The sequence below is a fragment of the Cyrtonyx montezumae genome, unplaced genomic scaffold, assembly GCF_038088225.1.
Source record: "Cyrtonyx montezumae isolate F1298 unplaced genomic scaffold, pur_monq_1.0 scaffold_13, whole genome shotgun sequence".
In the NCBI taxonomy this organism is placed as follows: Eukaryota; Metazoa; Chordata; class Aves; order Galliformes; family Odontophoridae; genus Cyrtonyx; species Cyrtonyx montezumae.
In genome coordinates, this window is record NW_027071859.1 from 38,175,938 (window position 1) to 38,197,067 (window position 21,130).

The 21,130-nt window shown below is 43.7% G+C and overlaps 1 protein-coding gene across 1 annotated transcript; it reads right to left on the reverse strand.

Annotated features, from left to right (window-relative positions):
- Positions 1 to 599: 599 nt before the first annotated feature.
- On the reverse strand, positions 600 to 17,173 carry FAXC (failed axon connections homolog, metaxin like GST domain containing). Its single transcript, XM_065731058.1, has 6 exons — positions 16,911 to 17,173; positions 16,436 to 16,571; positions 13,130 to 13,326; positions 7,170 to 7,387; positions 4,016 to 4,132; positions 600 to 2,416 (listed from the first exon to the last, which is right to left on the reverse strand). Exons 1-6 carry the CDS (start codon positions 17,171 to 17,173, stop codon positions 2,133 to 2,135), a joined length of 1,215 nt encoding a protein of 404 aa, XP_065587130.1. The 3' UTR covers positions 600 to 2,132.
- Positions 17,174 to 21,130: the final 3,957 nt, after the last annotated feature.

Here is a 21,130-nt window from a genome sequence, read left to right on the forward strand (position 1 = left end):
ACCATGACTCATTGCTGGGATTCATCTGGTGCCAGCGGGGGCTCCATACCTAGAAACACACTCTCCTAATGCTGAAAAGATGGATAAACAAATGAGAATGTCTCTACCAGAATTCCCAAAAGATTAGTATTTTTGAAGAGCAGCTTCTTGATGCAGATGCTTTTTATCCAGAATACCAGTACCTAAACGTCTGCATCTGCAAAGTCTCACAGGCATGTCAGACCATTGCTCCTTGTGCTTTCAAGCCCAAGATTCACGTCCTTGTGACCTGTTCCTGTGCTTCGTTTCCTGAGAAGGGTCCCAAGTAACTGGATCATACTTTCCTCCTCCTCAGTTTTGGTTCATTTTGCTTTTGCAAATAGGACAATATAGACTTGCCCATGACTATAGAGACTGGAGAATGGCTCCAAGGAAACGTGGAGAATTTAGGAAACAGATGCAAGTTTGTGCTCACCTCAGTCCAAACTGCCTATTCTCACTGCAGTAGCTCCCAGGCATGGTAGAGACGTGGGAATTCACTGCAGCCTCGTCCTCTCTGCTTGCAGAGCCATGTCTAGCTGGGTGCTCCCCACAAGCATTTTCCTGCTAAGGACACCCCCCACTGTTCAGGAAAGGGACATATTCTTTGAAAGTTGGAGTTACTTCAAGTTCCGGGTTATTAGGAGTATCAGCAATAAACATCCTAAAGTATTTGTGTCCTGTCTATTCTCAGAATCAACATATGATAAAATTTCTGCTGAGAGGCCGCAATTCAAAGAACTGTAATTCAGTGAGAAAGTCCCGATTAATTTCAGCAGGCTACCAGCAACTTACACAGGCAAAACTTGATTTTATACACATTTACAAAGCCCAGGGCCACCTGTAATCTTCATATGCTTTCTCTCTAAAATCAACCACTCACTACCATACTACAGAGGTGTAGATGCTTCATTCAAGCAGGTGGACCATCCCAATGGATCCATTCTTATCTTTGCACTGACACCAGAGCATGTCAGCACCTGTGCAGCTATTCTTGCTCCAGATTCACAAGCATGCCACCAAAGAGGCACCATTTCAGCTCCTGGAAATCCTCACAGAACACGTGCTGACACTGCTGTCTTCTCACAGCTTGCTCCCACACACTGCCTTCAGGAACTGTGCATTATAAGCCCACTGTCCCAGCCAGCTCTAAAGTACTTGATTGCAGGATAACACCTTTTATTTACACAGCACCTCACACCTAAAAACACCTCAAGTTCCTTTGCAAACTTTAAAGGCTTGATGTGTCTTTGCATTAATGAGCACAAAGCACCCACTGCTGAGATGCTCCAGGCTTTCAGTAATGAATCCCATTTCTCTAGCATCAGCAGCAGATAACAGCCGGTGGCAGGAAGTACAAACATAGTAATAATTCAAAAACACAGGAGAAATTTAAAGGCCTGAAGCCAGGCTTTGGCCAACACACTTTCCAGATCAGTGTGTGGGAGATTATATATTAAAACTGACATTCTTCTTTTGAATAAAAAATATTTTAGAACAGTGATTTCAACCTTTTGCAAAGAACAAGAAATGATAAAATGCTCCTTTCTGTAGGAACACGATTTCCTCCTGCCTTCCTTGTCTGCCTCTGAAAGAACCAGGAGCAGTTCATTCCTGCAGACACTCTGTGATCACCCAGACTGCAGGTAGCAATCAGAACTTCCCCGAAACTGCACCAAATCCACATCAATCATTTTCTTCCATGTGAGAAAGGTGTGCCAGTAATGCCTCTTCCACTTTTGTCCTTGACCCATTCCCTGTAAAGATAACAACATATACCAGCTCTGACAAGTGCTCCACCTCCTGGAGGTTCCTTCCACTGGTCTGTGGGATCTGTTTTTCAACGGGAGCAAGAAGGCAGACTGAAAGTTACCATTGTCCTCTGGACCTCCAGTTTCCTCACTGTATGTTTTAAATAAGTGTTTACCTTGGTTCCTTCTGAACAATTACATAAAATGAAATAAGGTCGACATAGTCTGGGTAGCTGTGACAGCCAAGTCAAGTACAATGGTCTCTTGGAGGCGGTACCAGCCTTCTCCCAACCTGGAGCAGAAAATAAATCCAGCTGACCCCAAGAAACAGCTTGTCTGCAAAACAAGAGATGCTTGTACACATCATTTGCATTGTTCGTGATCTCTGTAGTCATCCATGTCCACATCTGAATCAAAAAGGGAGTGTCCAGTGTAATCTGTGTCAGGAGTATGAGAAATACTGTTCCCCTCCTCATCAAATGTTTCTGTCCTTGAATAAAAACTGAAGTCCTGCAAAGGGGAGTGTGTCTTGCTTGCGTCACTGCTTTCCTCAGATTCATACAGAGTATTATCGTCGTCATGGTGCCACTCTGGCCAGAATTTCCTCCTTATTCTTTCACAATACATAGCGAGGTTAATGAGTTCACCTGGAACACAGCACAACACCTTCCAGTAAGTACATTCAAGTCAATAAAACTTCAACCTATCATCTGATGAAGAAATATTATTAGCATTGTTTGGAAACAATTTATGCAGGTTCCTTGCAAAGAGGCACCAGAGCCTTGTTTCAGAATGGCAAGATTCACTCAAGCCTCTTGGTGGCTGTTTTTCACATAACTTAATAGACATACTATTAACCTACATAGGTTACACTGAAAGGAATATATATACATGTAGCAAAATAATTATCCCAAATTCAACCTCAACGAAAATATAGCAATACAGGGCACTAACAGCGTAAGCTGTTCCTTGCAAAATTCTTGCTTATTTGGTGTAAACCTAGAATTCAATCTTGTCTTTATAAGCTCCATGCACAGCTCACTCATGCATTACAATATAGTGAATTCGGATGTTTTGTATTTGCACCACCAGATGGCAGCATTGCCCACAAGATAAATTCACGGGTTTGTGTCTTCTTTTTCCTGTGATTCATCTCCAGCATTCCTAGCCTACACAGGAGTGTAACGTCACATGCAGATACATACACGTGTGCTTAGAGAGGAAAAATTACAAACACTTCAGAGGACAAAGAAAAAATAGCATATTAAATGGAAAATGAATGTATACATCAAACCTGCACTCAGCATACCACAGCACAAGTAGCTGGATGGATATGCTCATCTATTACCCCCCACTCATTTTTTGTAAGACACAAAATATTCCAACAATCATCACATTCTCTTCTCAAAACCAATGGAGCGTTCAGAATTTTACCTGCGACCCTCCAGATACCAAGAGTTTTACAGTACAGACAATTTATGACCCTTAAGTCACAAGCCCTTGACCACAAGTACTTTTTCCTCAAATCAAAGCTTTAGTAATGAGAAAATGTACACTCCAAACTGTTGCCCCAGTAGCTACTTCTTATGCAGACCAGATTCACTTCTTTTACAGCTATTTCACATCCTTTTCCTCAGTTCTTTCCATTTTTCACATTATGTTTACTCTGTAAAGTGATGCCAAGATCTTCCACAGACTTTCATGTGTCTATACCTCTCCACAATGAAAAATAAAGTCTGGGGAAGGGAAGAAGGAGGTATTTTATACTGGTTTCTAACTCGTTTGACTCCAAAGCCAGACTGGATTCTTCTCCTTGCCCAGTGTCCTTAAGAGCAGCAAAAGCTTAAATTTCAGTGGGACAACAGTACTTGCACTTCTACTGTCAATGAAACTATTTAGCTCAGCAGAATTCAGCTCATGGCTTCTGTCTTCTAATACTTATCCCAGCATTCATCCCTTATAAGCATTCAGCCTTTGGTATGTCAAACAGGGAAAAGATCAAGTACAGAAATAGAAACAATTACCACGCAAAACATTAAAGTGAAAACAAACACAAACTTTCACCAAAAGGAAAAAAAACACCAAACATTACAGAATAGAAACACTATATCAAACACGATAACAGCTTATCATACAGCTGAAGTGCTCCTGCAATCCTACAAAAATCCTGCAAAATGCTCCACACTTAAACACAGCAAATGCCACTACGTGTTTTGTTTTGTCAGAGATCACTTAGAACTTCTTACCCTTGATTAGTCGCTCTGGTCTAGTCCCTGGTAGCGTCCACATGGCCTGTGCCAGATGGCCAAAAACTGTGGCATCAACAGTGGATAGGTTTGGTCCCATAATGTACTTTTTGTCACCTGTAAATACAACAGCAAGGCATTTTACTGGGGAGATGTCACTTCTCTCCTGTATAAGGAAGACAGAGAAGAATATCATCTTTAAAGACACTATTCACAATGAAACATCCCGTATTGCCTGTTTCCCCAGCGTAGGCATTAGAACTGGAGCAAAGAAGGAAAGCAGAGCACACAAGTGAATCATGTGGCATTTCAGAGGTCAGGTTAGATGGCTGCGTTGTTCCTGCTTCTGCCCAGAGTACTATAAACTCTGTGAAATGTATGCAATTGAATTTTCCAAATCCACTTACCCCATCTCCCCAGGACATTCTTCCCCTGTATGCCAGAAGCTGCCTGTAATTCAGCAGGTTATTAAATGTTAGGGTTATTAAATGAGTTCAGGAAAACTGTCCAAAATACAGCACAACAAAGGCTGTCATCCCTCTGCACTATGATGCAGCAGCGCAATACTCAGAAATAACGAATAACAACTTCCCACAGCATGTCAAATGTGATACAGAAATGGAGTTAACTCTCCCCAGCTCTTGGAGAACTGCACCGACCTATTCTCTGATGACTACGTACTGGGTAAACGTTGTGTACTTTCTGTATTTATGTGTTGCTCTGCAGTCATCGATCTCAAATACAGCTCAAAAACAGGTCCCCAGACCACAGTAATATGCTGTGTAAAATCCCATTTCACTTGGCAATGCTAGAAATTTAGTACTGCTCAGCTGCGCCTGCGTCTCAATCCATGACAATATTATGCTGGGAAGCAATTCTGCTGCAACAACAGCAGGTAGCAAATCTACCCTGTGAAATGAGGAGAGCCTCCAGTCAGGCTGGAAGTCACAGATTCACAGAATGGTTTGGGTTGGAAGGGACCTTCCTAGTTCCGACTCCTCTGCTATAGGCAGAGACACTTCCCTCTAGACCAGGTTGCCTCATCCAGCCTGGCAGTGTCACTCACCTCCTATCCCCAGCCCAGGATATTACCCGAGGCCGTGGGTACCTAGATCCAGCCACAAACAGCTGGCTGGAGAAAATCATGACAAGCTGGTGTTAATGGAAAATCAAGGAAACTACAGAGTAGGGAAAGGCACCAATAATCACAACAGCAAACGTAGTAACCATACACTAATACGACATTCATTTCAGAAGGGAAGATAAAAATGAAACATACAATATTTAGCTAGTGATGCAGTGAAGTAACCATAACACAGCAGGTGCCCATCAAGGCTTATTAAAACACAGGAGGCACAACCTTATCATCAATAATCTGGAAGTAAGTATAAAAGCCCTGCTGGTAACAGTACACAGTAAAAAAAAAAAAAAAAAAGGCAGCTGTGGCCCAGTTTGCCAGCCCTGTGACTGCCCTTCACATTTTTTGATACCACAAGCAATGCATACTGTGAAAACAAATCTGGGGGTGCAGGAGGGCAGGGAAGAGAAGGTATATCCAGAGAATGGGAGAATTATTACCAACCAATGAAAAACAAATCTTATGGAGAGGTCTGAGGATTTCCAGCCATTTTTCTGAGCGAAAACAAGAGTGAAATAAATCGTTTCATCACAGCATTTATTTTCACAGGAGATGGCACAGGCAGCTCAGGGAGGGCAGGAAGGAACATCTGCCTGAAGGCTGAGATCATACATGCTCCTGTTTGAAACTGGACAAATTCTGTACAGATTTTGATGGTGATTAACACCTGCCACCCAATCACTGATGAAAGTAGCAGCATCTTCACCTTCTGGAATCTTCTGTCCTCTGAAAATAGTGCTTCTTCAAAAGAAAATTATGACATTTTCTTAAACAACTTTTTTATTTTTAAGATAACATTTCTTTTCCTTTTGAACAAATGAGATGCATGAAAAAGAGCTGACAGAAAACAACGAGTGCCAACAAATTTCCCCCTTACCCACAGTCCATGATCACAAGTCCTTTTTCACTTTGCTCCCAACCCAACAGCTCCCTCTAGGTCCTTTGCAATTATCTTTCCCGAACACCCTGGAAGAACAAAAGCATCTTCCATCCCTCCATTGCTTAGCAAGCACTCAATTTCTGCCTTCTACTTGTCTCTCTTCTTTAATCCTCCTGTCAACCCTGTACTTAGGCAGTTCAAGCACATGTTCTGTCCTCTTTCCAGAGCACAGGCCAGTTCAGGAGCCAGGACTGGGCAGAGAGGACAGGACCACTCTTGCCCCTGCCCAAACACCACTTGAAGGATCGTAACAGGGAACAACAAACCAAACTAGCACCACCTCTTGGATCCTGGCCCAAGGGAGGGATGAGCTCAAAGTAAGAGATAAGCTGCCTCAAATGAACTCCTCAAAATGTACATTTTTACACAAAAGTATAGTACAGTTAGCTCTTAGCAGACTGAGAGCAAGAAGCACAGTGCAAACAGTTCTAGTTTAGACTTCAGCCTGAGCTACACCACAGAAATGAGGCTTATATGGTTCTGGCTGAGTGAGGCCAACCTTAAGACGATCTCTGCAGTGTTCACCTACAACAACCAGCAAACCTAAAACCATTTATTTTGACAACACAGACCCATCTCCTACCAGCAGCTTCAAATGAAGCTTCTAACACCAACCAAATGCAGCAACATCTAGCTGAAAGTGACATCTGCAAAGGACTTTCAAATGGCAGCCTCACAGTGGTCTATCAAACACTCCTGAGTCTCAGCTAGGAAAAACAGACAAAATAAAAATAAGAGGTCATATTTGCAGAAATCAATGCTAGGTTTTCCTAAATTCAGAGAGAAGAACACTCTTCCAAAAAAATGACAGGCCTTGGTCTGCTCCTCTAGATACAATTATTCAATGCCCAGAGAAGAAATCTGTTTACCCTCCTAGAGAGGCAGTTTGGTAACACAGAGTGAGGAAAGAAACCCATTCCCTCAGGAGTGAAGATGACACCAGGGGATAGCAGCAGTGAGGAGTTTCCAACAGAAGTCAGATCATTTGCACCTGTGACCAGGCTGATATGTGGCAATTCCACACTAAAGCAGCAAGCTCTGCACAAGGAGAAGGTGTAAGGTTTGTGGTACATTACCCAGCAGGTTTGCTAGAGTCCGCATGTCCTTCTCCATCAGTGTGTACATCTCTTCCTCAGAAAAGCGGCCGATTCCGTGACCGTACATCTCCCGCTTCACGATCCCTTTGGTCAGATGGCAGAGAATCCACTTCAGCAAGTCACTGAGGGGGCCGTAAACTGAAATCATCTTCTGTGTCTCATGAAGGTTTTCCACCCACTGGCAATAAGCTAGAGTCCTAGAAGGATGCAAACACCAAGTCATAACAGTGCAACACCCAGAGAGCACAGAGCTAGGGAAAACAGAAAAATGGGGAAAGCAGCCTTCCCCACCAACCAGTTCTCCTTGCACTCTACTACTGCTTGGCTAAGTGTCAGCAAAGTATTATTTCAAAAGACCTCGTCATTAAAATTTGTCTTTCCAGCTACATAATAATTTTCATTCTTTATTAGTTTTGTAGGCAAAGGCCACTTGCTGGTGTTGCTGCGTTAACTTTTCTAACACGTAGCACCTTCTGACACGAGGTGCTCTGAAGAAAGCAGAGACCAAACAGCCTTCATCACAAGTTCAAGGGATATTGGAAGAAGAGCTGAAGACAATTCCAGGTAGGTGTGACAAACGTATGAAGCCAAGGATCTATGAAACACAATATATTTTACATATTTCCAAGCTGAAAAACGTTGAAGTAGGCTTCTGCACTTAAACAGAATGAAATAAAGGCTCGTGAGATATGATAAATTAATGAAGCTTGACAGAAAAGTTGGAATATCAAAAGTTGCAAATTCACGTACTTTTCAATATTTGAAGTGTTTAATAATTAAATGCTTCCATTTCTGCTATGGTTAGAGTTGTGAGTTTCTTTTTGTTTTGTTTTTTTTTAATTTGGAACACAACTTCAGTTTTATCCTTACACATATTTCTAATTGCACACTCTTTATGCCTACATGGATCAACTTATTCAAAATAAGAGGGGAAAAAAGAGACCTCCCACATACTTTCTCACATGTATACTTTCTCACACACCAGTATACCATGACCTGAATTTAGCACTACCACCAGGGTGCAACTATTTCAACATGGTGAAAATGCTCTAATCTTCACATTTCCACAGATTCCTCATTTGAATTACTAGTAACACAAGGTAAAAAGAACATACTTGGTATAACAGCTGAAAAAAAAGCCACTTAAAACTCAAATGTATATCTCTGAGATGATAAAAGGCATTTTAATTCCCTTAAAAGCTGTCCCCTGCAGTACAATGTCTTCTGCTCAGATCGGATTAATTAAATTCAGCAGCAACAGTGAGGCCTGAGCAGGCTTCGGTGCAACTGCATGAACAATAAAGAACAAGAACTGCACCTGCACTGCTTCTGACTGCTTTTATTCTCACCAAGTTTCTCCAAGACATCTTGTACTGCATTAATACAACAGCAGCATCCCTCTGATGTTCTGAATGGAGATGTTGCACAATCCTTTGAATTCAAATTGGATGAACCAACTAAAGTTTTTGGGACAGTTTCTGCAAAGCAGAGTTTGAAACAGAGTTTGACTGGATTCAGAAAGAAGCACCATCAAGAAAGGAGAACACAAAGCCAGCAAGCAGAGGGTACTAAACACCAAAACCATCAACTTTTGAAGACACAGTCCCTTGGATCAATACAGCTTTGAGGGAGAAGAAGGAATTGGGACTGTAGGAAATAATCACGATTATGATCTGTGTGTGCCAGCTATTATTTGTACTATGTACTTGAATAAGCCACAAAAAACCTGCTCTCTAATAGTACAGCTGTGCATCTCACTATGAAGATCCTCACCCCCCAGCATGGATCTTACCAGCTTTATGCACTGGCCATTCTGCAGCACAACTGTAATTGCTTTAGGACAACAGGGCTCTCCATAGAGGAGTAGTGAGAGAAACAAGCAAAGCAAGAAAGCAGAAAGGAGACTGTGCTGTGGCATTTTTGAAAAATCACCCCAGTCACACACGACCAGCAGACCCTCCAGACCTGCCATGACTATTATTCACTCTGACTCCACCAGTGAGCTGGCACAGCACCGAGCCATCAACAATGGGACAACTTTAATTCCATGAGACAGCACAAATAAGGTTTCCCACAAAGCTAATTAGTGTGCGTCGTAAAACAAAAGTACATTTCCATAACTCTCACTTGCTCATTCTTGGAGAGAGAGTCTTTGCAACTGGAAGAGACAGAGACCAGGTAGGAGTTAACAAACAGGAGCAGATTTAGGTAACCCTGCCTCAGCTACACCACCAAAGACCAATCTTGGATGTGTGCCTGTTGCTCTGAGTGAGTAAAGGTGTCACAGGTCCCAAATCTCACATCTACATGAGCAACAAAGATAGCTCAACAGACAACTGCTCAGTTTATGCCTATAATGTTAGGCCTCTGGGCAAAGAAAGCAAAGAAAAAGGTAGGGTCAGATTTAGAGGAACAGCTAAAAATCGTTTTAAAATCAGCTTTACAAGTACTTTGTTAAAATAATTATAACTGATTTAATCTGTGCTTTTCAAAATATGTTCCTCTGTGCTTAATTCTAGCCATCATTCCTCTGCTTAGACTACATTAGTAGAGTATTATAAAAATAACAAAAATTAAACAAAACCAGGAATCATGTTGTCTACATAATCTAATTCAGCACAATTATAAATACTAACTATAAAAACTAACTGTAGTTCAGAACATATGCAATGACATTATTATTCTATGTCATATTGTCATATTAGCACCTCCATCTGTGCCAGAATTATTAAGAGTATCAATAAAACAATAACGCATTAAAGAAATGCTACAGGGGTAAAGCAAATCTGAAGCATAAATGTTACAGCAGCTCTGGCCTCAATACATACATCAGAAGAGATAGAGAAAGTGACTCATCAGGAACAGCTTGCTTGATTATCCCCCAAGTAACTCAAGAGGTAAAGAAAAGAAAACAAAACCCACCAAGGCAAAGGGGGGGGTTTGCTCACAAGGATGCAAACTGGCAGTTATTTTGCCCATCCAAATCCTGAGTAAAGTGGAATTTCTTGATACTGAAAAGGATTCTAATGAATTCCTTCCACAATCAGTTGCAGAAATCTTACCTTAACTGCTGTTGAACTTCTCAGAGAGAATGGCTTTTAAGCCACCAGTGGTACTGAAGCATCATCATCCTCAACAGCAGGAGAGATGTCACTCTCACAATCGGTTTGATGTCAAACAGGTATTATGTTCAATATGGCAAGTTTGTACATCTGTCAGTCGTTGACGTTATCATACCATGCTCCTCCCATCCTTCAAACACCCAACACATTTGTGATGTTTACAGTCTTCTTAAAGACAAAGGAAGAAATGAATGTATTTATGCACATGTGTATACAGATAAATCACTTGTGTTTGACAAGGGTAACCAACGTGACACCTTTAACTGGCTTCCAAGTGCCCCTACTAGTGGTCACTGCAGGCAGCAGTTGTGACCCAGTGCAAGTCGTAGGGAGATGACAGAGGCCTGCCCACAGCCAGGACCTCATGCTCAGGCCCAGTCCCTGAAGCACAGAACCAGCCTGCTCCCATTTCTTCCATACGGACTCAACCTCACCCCTACCTAGGCTAAAAGGTTTTTTCTTTTGCTGGTATAAACAGAGTGCAAACCTGACAATTACAGCTTTCTCCAGGGACAGATGCTCCAGCACTAGTCTCATGCATCTCGGAGATGTGCTCTAATATCCCATTGCTAAAATAGGCATGTTCAATCACTCACTGGCATTCTGCCGGGCACCACAGCCTGCAGAGGCTCACAATAGTCCTACGTTGCTCTCAGCTCCAGCCAGAGCAGTAATTTCCATCTTTAAGGGGTACTAAGCAAACAGAGCTGCAGCCAAAGATAAGCAATCAGTTCAGCAAAGGCTAAACATTTCAGGAGGATGCTGAGCACCCACTCAGATTAGCTCCATCCACAGACCTAATCCACAGGATGTTCTTTGCTTGTTCATTCAACTGATGTAATAGAGCATTACTTATTTATGATGAAATTACTTTGCATGCTGCTGGCAATGAAGCTGTATTAATCACATTTTATATCACTGCTTTGGAGGCTTGATTTTATAAATTTTCTGCAGAAAGGCCATGATTGTGACAAGTTTCCCCCCAAGGGACTTGAGGACATCACAACAGGCCCTCAGCTCCTGGTGGGAAATAGGAAGGCTCAGCAACAGTGCAAAGCTCTGCACAGCTATTGCCTGATTTTATTATGGTCAACTACAGGACAGTCAGAGCTGTTATTCAGGAGTTACAGCAGCCTCACAACTCTGGCTCCGGCCGAGTATAAGTGAACCAGCACAGTGAGGTCTCACAAGCACAGCAACCCTCTCATACACCCAGTCACAGCAAGGACATACAACAAGACCTGAAGCTGCATCTTTCTATGCTGCAGTAAAATATCTGCCCTTGGGAAACTCACCTGCATGACTAAAGACAAAAGGAAACATGGATATGCAACAAGGCACATGCCTATTTTTTCCTACTTCTTGCTTTGTCCATCTACTTCAGTGCCCCAGTCCGAATCTGCAGTACCTGTGCCCCATGCACTCCTATCTCATGCCCAGCAGTACTGAGTGAGCTCAGTGGGAACACGGATGGACTGCACCAAGGAAAGAGTAATCTATAATTCAAACACACAAGAGCTGTGCAAGTTTGTCATCAGTAATGTTACATTTAAAGCAGTTAAGTCTGAGGACCATGAAACAATCAATACACTTAGGCAAGGAGATGGGGCATTAAGGGATCTAAAGGCCTCATCTTCCCTCTGGCAGCAATAGCAACTATGGGGGAGAAAAAAGGAACAACAAAATAAAGAAGTCACACTTGCAGACTACTGGAGTCTGAGAGCTGCAGGCCGATTTCTGAGACATCACTGCAGATAGGTATCACCAGGGAAAGTCCCACTTCTGGGAGGGCAGGGACTGCATTCCTAAATCTCATCATTTAAACTACTGAATGCTGCTACCGGTCCCAGGAAACACCACAAATGATTCAAAATACTACACATGCACATGTTGCTGCTGATCTTCAGTAAGAAGATGAAAGGAAAAAAGGTAAATGCATTCAAGTGAAATCAAACAGTTTTTCTAGAGGAAAAAAAAAAGAGATGTTTGAATGCAAGGCTCAGTACAACTGGAACTCTAAATGCATGCAAGAAAGTGAACTGTCAGAAAAAAAGCCTTATGCCTGCCAAGGTATCCAGTGTCACACCTAAGATGCCACGTCCACCTGCTACTTCTATGGATCCAGACTGGAAAGGACACTTGAAAAAAAGAACTGAAATGAAAAGTTGGAGCGGGGAGCATGAAGCATAAAAAAAATAAAAATTAAAAAAAAAAGACACTATATTCAAAGGTGTCACTAAAATGCATAAAGTACCAGCAAAGCTGTATTTCGGTTTTTCATTCATACCCATACTTGATCTTCTCAGGATACCAAAGCTAGTATTGTATCTTACCAACTGGCATTGATGCCAGCAATGCTTACTAACAGGAGTAATGAGGTGGTAATCCACACTGTGATCACACACAATAATTAAAACCAGTAACTGCAAGGATATCCACAACATTTCAAACTCTCTCCAAACGCTAGATTTCATTTTTCCCCCTCTTAAACCCCAGTGTTTTCAGCCATCTTGTCTTTTACTGCTCATTAACAAGGCTGCTCCTGCACAGAGGTCATACAAAAGACGACAGCCAGCCAGCCCACTGCTGCTCCCCTCTGCAACACCGACTCCTTACCTTGCCCACGCATCACTGCAGCTCTCCGTGGAGTTACTCCTGACTCATACCAACATGAGCAGAAAGCAGCAGCAATTTTCCACATTGAAAAAAGCCATGAAACGTAATAGCTGGGTATCCAAGACAAAATAAGCATTCACTTCTAGACAAAGAGTACAGGTCTGACTTCAGAACACAGCCAGCTTTTCCATGAGAGCTTACCAATAGAAGTGCTCCTCCACCATCTTCGTCACTGCTCTGGAAACAGCCCTTTCTCGTGGACCGAGGTTCTTATTTAAATTCACTCCGAGTTTCTCTTCCAAAAAGTCAATAATGAACTCAGTGCCAGACACTTTTTTGTGATTGTATTCAATCCAAGGCATTTTTCCTTGGGGGGAAAGTTTTCCATCAAAATAGTTCTAAGAAAAAAAGCAAGTAAACAAACAAACAAACAGTCAAAAGAAAAATCCATTTCAACAAGAAAGAAGGTTTTTTGTCATACCTTTCCACGTTTTTAAAAGCAACATTATTTCTTAATTAACACTCTAGGCTAACTGCAGCTATTCAATCGGGGCAATGGCTTTGTGCAATATGAAAAATCCAAAATAATTATTTCCAGGTCCTGCAATGCGTTGCACACTTTTATAATAGATGCCATGTGACATATTATTATTTAAGGACCAGGGTTATTTAAGGGGATGGGGACGCTCACATCTCCCAGGAGATTGGGTCCATCATTCTAAACAAGTTTTTAATCACAGAAATCACGCCTGAATTAGGCTCTCACACAAAGCAGCACTTTTCATGTTAGGAGCACCTTATATTATTCATTCTTATTCACAGAATCACAGAATGGCTTAGGTTGAAAGAGATCTTAAAGATCATTGAGTTCCAAGTCCCCTGCCACGGGCAGGGCTGCCACCTAGTAGATCAGGCTGCCCAGGGCTCAGCAATTTTGCAACTTAGAAATCTCATGTATACCTTCAGACACACTTGTTACAATTGGATGCATGAGAGCACAGCCCTGCTGGCGAGCACAGCCCTAGCCAGCTGCTGAATACTGGCACATCTCTGTGTGACACTTGCACAGAAATAAAAACATACTTCTTCACTGAAGATGGAGAAGATCACCACGCACCAGAGGCTCCATCTTAGCCTGAATGCACATCCTCCTGCTGTCGCTTAAAACACAGGTGTGCAACCACTACCCCTGTGTGGCCACTCCCAGAAGCTCAACCTTTCAGATCAAAACAGAAGGAACAGGTAACGCTGCTGGGAAAACAAAACCTTCTGGTCGCAGCCTCCTCTGGGACTTCTGCCCAAGCTAATCTTACAGCAAGAATATTGGATTATGTAACATCTGATCTACTGCATCCAAGCCTGGATGAACAAAGCAGCATAATCCGCCCCACCTGCGTGTGCAGGTGACTGCCCAACATCTGAAACCAAATGGAAAGCATCAAGTTCACAACACCTTCAGTAAGAGATTTATCTTCCTCTACACCAACACTGATGCTCTGCAGAAGCTGCTGGACACAAAGATGTGCTTATTCCATACAATTACTGCAGTCTGTGTCATTTGCTACCCAAACAAAGCAGATTCTTATTATTCATCCACATACATAAATACATTGTGTAAAATGTTATGTTATTGCTACATTAATATTACACACTAAAAAACTACAAATGATGGCTAGAAACTGTTGCAGGATTTTCATGTTTCACTGCATATACCTTACCAATCAAAACAAGAAATGTCTTTCAGTGACCTGAGAAAACCTTTATCTCAGTGCAAATCTCAGTTTTACTACTCCTGTATCTGCTGTTCTCAAGTAGATATTTTTAGGCTTGAAACACCTCAGTATTCTTATGGTTGCTCCTAATTGCCATCAAATATTTACCAATTTGCCACTTGAAAAGTGGTCCAGCTGCAACACAGGAAAGCTATGGCACTACCATTAAAAAAAACACCCTCATGCCTCATAGTACTTTAACCTGAGCTGCAGGCTACAGAGCTCCTGAGAACCTCATTTATATTGGAAATTATAAACCACACAGCACAGGGCTCTTCTGGGGTAATTTTATAGTACACTCCAGAAGAAACTAGCTTCTACATTTTCAATTACTGTTGCTTATGCTTTACTTTTTCCTCTGTTTCTTCTCACGGAGACTGCCATCTCTGCCATTTTCACAGACCTGGTATGAAAACAGCACAGTGCTGCTGTGCAAACACTCATCAGATAATAGAAATGGCCAAACCTCAACAGTCACAAGGAAGTCAAGAAATACCCAAAAGTCTTCCACAAACAATCACAGATGGGCTTCTCTAATATAAGCTTTATGAAGAAAAGCATAAAACATTTTGAAAGTACAGTCCAGCTTCACAATTCCCCTTCTAAGCAGCCCCTGCCCCAGAAGGTGACGACGACCCACAGCATGTCTCTGGCTGCATCCCTCAGGCTACAGAACCATAGAAGGCTGAGGTTAGAAGGGACCTCCAGAGGCCACCTGGTCCAGCTCCTTGCTAAATGCTCTGAAGTGCCTTGTTCAAGTGCCATTAAAACTTAATATAATTAACATTAAAACGCAAGCTTTTAAATGCTTAAGCACAGCGCACTAATTAGACCTTCTTTCATGTCCAGCATAAAGGGGCTTAATCACACACGAACATGGGTGAGTACCAATCACAAAAACGAAATCAAGTCCTCAAACTGTTTTCCTCTGCAAAAGACCAGATGCAATCAAAACATTCTTCATAATACCTGCATATGCAGCAGAAAAAAGTGAATTGAACCCAACTGAGGTAAGCATGCAATTCAGCCACAACTCAGACCATCTGAGGCAAAGTAACAGCCCAAACTTACACAACTTGGGGGAAAAGAGATTTCTTCCTCCTAAGATTGTCAGTGCAACAGTAACAACAAATATGACATCTGCAATGTCCTCAATGCTTTATACAAGCAGCAAAAAGACCTGTCTCACACCTCAAAGGGTTCACTTTCTGCATAACCTGCTTGGTGGCACCACCAGACAGCACGCACCCAACTCATAGCATCATAGCTGAACGGGCCTGCAGAACAACCCTGTTCTCCCCCATGGGAGGAGAGGCCCCAGAGACACCAGGCAAAGCAGAAGGGAGGCACATCTTCCCAGGAGGTCGCCAGGGTGAAACCCTCCAGAAAACAAGCAGCTACAGCCAGCTCACCTTGTTCTCTTCAGCATGGATGAATTCAAAGACCACGTAACACTGTTCTTCAGTTTTATGGTATTATTCAGTGTACTGTAGGCTGTTCTTCTACTTCAGCGTTTCCAATCAAGTTAACTTCCATCGTTTGTTTTGCTTTACCAATTAAACCTAGAGCTGCCCCAGACCAACCACATTCTAGTGGCAACTCTAAAGATCATACACCAGAGACAAAAGAGCTGTCACATAACCAGACAGTTGTACGTGGGATTTACATCTCTCTGCACGGGAAGGTTTGCGTAGTTTCACGCAACTACAGGCAAAGGAGAACTGCATGGACGTACCTGGTAGGGGAGGTCAGCCATCCTTAGGTACGTTTCCATTTTCAGACAGAAAGGTGACAGGCTTGGAACACCATTGTTGGGCCTTGAGAACTGATGCAGTATGATAGCGTCCTTTGAATCGACCTCCTGCTCTTTCCTGCAAGAAAACAAGGGAAACAAATTAAGGAGGAAAATAAAGAAGTAAGCAAACAAACGGACAAGCAAAGAACAGGCACATGATACGTTTCAAATACACAAAGGAAAATAAAACCCAGCTGAGGCCAAACACGCATCCTCCCTTAATGGAGGGCTGCAACGTTCTATCCGTCGGATGCAGGGCCGCTACGAGGCACTGTCGCTGCTGCGGCAGCCCCGGCTGCTCGCACGCTGGGTGAGCCAGGCACGGCCCCGAGGCGGGGGCGACGCAAAATGGCTGCGGGGCAGAACGGGGCGCCGAGCCCCCCCCAAAACACACACATACACACAGCCCGCTCACCGGATGGCCAGCAGCTCGTGGAGCAGGTATGCGGCGGCAGCCAGCAGCGCACCGCCCGTCAGGTACAGCGTCTTCTTCCACCACGAGTCGGAGCCCAGCCCGGCCATGGTGCCGCCCGCCAGTGGGAAGGCGACCAGCTCGCCCCCATAGAGCGCGGGCGGCGGCTCCTCGGGCCCCGCGCACCAGCCCAGCGACAGGCTGCGGTTGCGGCTCAGGTCCGCCACGCAGGAGCGGGGCGCCGCCAGCCCGACTCCCCACAGCATGCTGCGCCCGAGCCCCGCATCCCCAGCTCCGCTCCGTCCGGCGCGGCCCAGCCCCGGCCGGGCGGCTCCGCCGGCTGCCGGCCCCCTCCCGCCGGCGCGGCGCGGCTGCGCGGCGCTGGCGGCGGTGCGCCCAGCGGCCTGAAGGGGGCGCCCGCCGCCCTGAGCGCGGGAATGCGTCTGCCCCGGCCCGAGCTGCGCGGCTGAGGGGCGCAGGGGGGTGTCGGTTCCTCACGTGAGGGGGGTGCGTTGTCGTCCTCCTCTTAAGCCCGTGGACACTTGCCATATAAACCTCCTTCCACACAAAGATAGCTTGCTCCGAGCCCTGCTGCTCGCCCTGTTAGAGCTGCTGGCACAGCTCCTTCTTTACACGGGTCTGTGCTATAGGCATCACACAAAGAGCAAAGTACATGCAGGAAGGGAGAACAGCAGCGGTGTCATGATGAGGTTCTGCTAAATGTTACACTAGGGCAACAAATAAGACAAAGAAGAATTGTTTTCTCTATACCAACACCTGCAAATCTCAGGCTAAGATCTGCTACAGTGACGGCCCAATAAATCTGGGCTGCTGCTGCTTGGTGGCCAGTCTCAGCATTTGCTGCTGCAAGGGTCTTGTGGTAAAGATAAGAGCGATCCAATTACAGATCGGATCTAAGCTTATGGGAGGGCAGGGAGAGGTCTTGGGCATCCACGTGGCAGCTGCTGCACTAACAGAGGCGAATGAGCTCTCTTAAAATCTGTGCTTTGTATCATGTCCAGCACAAGCAGTGATGAGCTGTGTGGAAGAGGAAAGCAGGAAGCAGGCATTAAATCCTTCACCTCAGTGCTACCCTGAATGAGAGGAGCAAAGCTGGTGCTTTGAAGGAAGCAGTTCGTGCTCAGGAAGTCAGTGCTCTGTGCTGGCATTCCAGCTTGTGCCCTTGCTGGCATTAAGATGGCACACAGGTTGGAAGAAGGCCACAGGCACAAGATGGAGCACAATATCTACCTTGCTCTCATTATAGGAAGAAGAATCAAAGCTTGCCCCTCAGCTGGATGTCATCCACCTCATCTCCTCAGTTCTTGGAGCAAGGAACAACAGAACAAGTAGTGGTACATCCATGTGTCTATATCTTCGCTACATTATGTCAGGGCCTGAGACCTCATTAAGTCTTCTGAGTATCGTGGTTGCCTCACCTGAGGTTTGCTTTCCTCTGCTGTTTCCAGTTGGTTTTGGAGAGCAGAGTTTCAAGAAAAAGGACCACTCATTCGCTGCTCATCTCACCACCCCACAGCTTCTGCTCTCTCCTTCTTCCCAGCAGCCAGAGCTTGGGCAAAGTGGAGCTTTAACAGCTCCATTAATTGGTACAGATTGTTTCCTGCTTAGTCCCAAGGCAACATGTTGTTAAGCAATCCTCCTTCTCTCTGGGTGTTTAGAAGAAACTCTCCTGCAAGCACTGCTCTGGGATGCTCTGTCTGAAGTGAAAACACCCTGCAGTGCTGACGTGCAAAGACCTGCTGTCCCCAGCCCCAGTGACACCGCCACTCAAGTAGGACCTCAAAGCACGTGCTGGCAGAGCATCCTCTGGGAAGGCTTCATGTGCACAGAAATGCTTCTCTTCTGCTTGAAACAGCTTGAATTTACTGAGCCTTTGCTTGCAGAAGACATTATCAGATTGAGTCTGAGTGTGAAAAAAGACGCATCATAGCCAGCAGGCTCTGCAAGTTCTTTTGAAGCAGTCGCTGGTTGCTGCCAGGGTTTGTTTTGTTGTAATATTGATGATCTCTCTGGGCAGCTTGGGTTTCATATACACCACTCTTTAATTATTCAGATAAAAATAGCCAATGTATAGCTGTAAAGCGTTCAGGCTGCATTTTGGTTTGTGTGTAGAAAAGGAGTTGGTGAGAACTTTGATTAAATACAACCCTACAGGTACATAGAAGATGTGAAACAGCCAGAATCTTCTGTATAGAGGGATCTCTGTGTACGTCCCAGTTTACCTAGCACCTTCTGATAAGCACAGCCACATTCAGAGGTGACTCACATCAGGAGGCTGATCCAAATGATGAAAATAGCTCAGCGTTCCCTCCTTCTGCACACACACACAAAGAAAAAAGAAAAAAAATTAAAAAAAAGACTATGTACAAAGCCTCTTGCTTCCTGAAAATGGCACTGTGCTGGCTGACTGCTCGGCACTAAGCTGGCTGCCTTCAAAAGTTACTTAGATTGGCTGGACTAGATGGTCTTAGTGGTCTTTTCCAACTTTAACGATTCTATGATTCCATCCCATGAGCTAGGTAAGCAGGAAAACAAGCCTAACTGTCAAAGCAGTCTCATGGTTCCCTCAGTCATTTTTAGTTGTATTACGGTGTGAGCTTTCTGGACAGCTGGCAAGTCACAGGCTTCTGTGGTCGGATATTTCATCTGAAGCTTTCTCAGAGCAGAACAGTTCCAGGAATCCACTGCATCTGCTGCTCAGGGCAGCAGTTCCCACCTTCCCTCCTTTTCAGGTATCAACTGGGAACAGCATCCTTCCATCAGAGGAATTCAGACTCACGCTGCTGTGACCTCAGTACGTGCATATTCTCATTCAGGAGAATAAACACTTCAAATCTGTTCCTATAACTTCAATTGTTACAAGTTCATATAATACAGTTGCTTTATTTTAAGGCCATATTAATATCGTAATCTCGGTTTAGGTTTGTTTTTTCAGTTGGCCCAACTCATGAGGACACAAGAGGTTTCAAATTTATTAATGGAATGCTAATGGTCTTCACAATCCTTTTAAAGAGAACAAAACGTGTTTTTTAGGGAAAGTGAATATTGATTACAACACTGGAGTGACTCCATGTGGGAATAAAAGCATGTTAAAATGGAAATCAAGCATATATCCTGAGCTCCTAATGCACTGATGTCATCAGGAGACATGGCTGTGCAATCAATGTGTGTAAGTCAGGACGCGTCAGGTGGTTTTACATCTCAGACAAAAACCCAGCTCTTCTAGCTAGGGGAAAACGTGACAGCATTTTACATTGCTTCAAGAAAATAGCCATGTGTGGTGAAGCAATAGTCACCGTGACACGAAGGTTAGTGAGCAGATTAAATGATCAGATATTTATCCTATAGACTGGAGGAAGCAGAGGGAAATACAGGTTGATTTTTATCACAAGAACATAATTGAAAAGACTGATATTTTTATTCAAATTTATGGTAGCGTTCAGTCTAAGGGGATCTCAGTACCATAACTCTGGGGCCTTGTTTCAGATATCTGCCAGAGTTATGGTACTGAGATCCCCTCAAAGCACTGCAGCCACGTTATCGACACTTTGATGGTGGTTCATCACCTTTTTGTCTCATTTATTCTCCTCCAACCTTCTTCATCAGGCCGGTTAATTTCAGAAGCTGGGCCTTTTGGCCTCCGAACCTCTCAATTGCATGCCATTATTCCTTTCAAGCATTTCTTAGAAGCACTTGGAGAAATCTTTCTTTTAATTAGAGCTGAGGTTTCAACATAATGGAAGAACTTCAGAATCGAGACCATGCTGCAGGAAGCCTTTCTGAAAACAGCTTCTCGTTTCCAGTGACAAACACTACATTTTTCTGTTCCCACTACTTACTCCCTTTCTTTTCCATTCTCTAGGGAAATAATGCAGGGTGTTTGCAAACATACGTACAGAAATTTTTAGGTTCTGTTAAAGTGGTCTAGAAAAGACTTGATCACAAGGGAACAATGGACAATGAGAAAGCATAACAAAACAGCATGGAAACTTCAAGCTCTATCTTTATTTTAAAAAGAAAACTAAATATGAATCACTTCAGAGGACCTCCTCAGATCAGACTAGAGTGCAGTTCACTTTTGAATTATTATCTGAAACGGCAGTTTTATTACAAAGGAGGTTCAGCTTGCTGGAAGCATCCTGCCCCTATCTCTACATGTTTCCCTCAGCGGTGGGAAAATTCAGCTCCCAGAACAACACAGC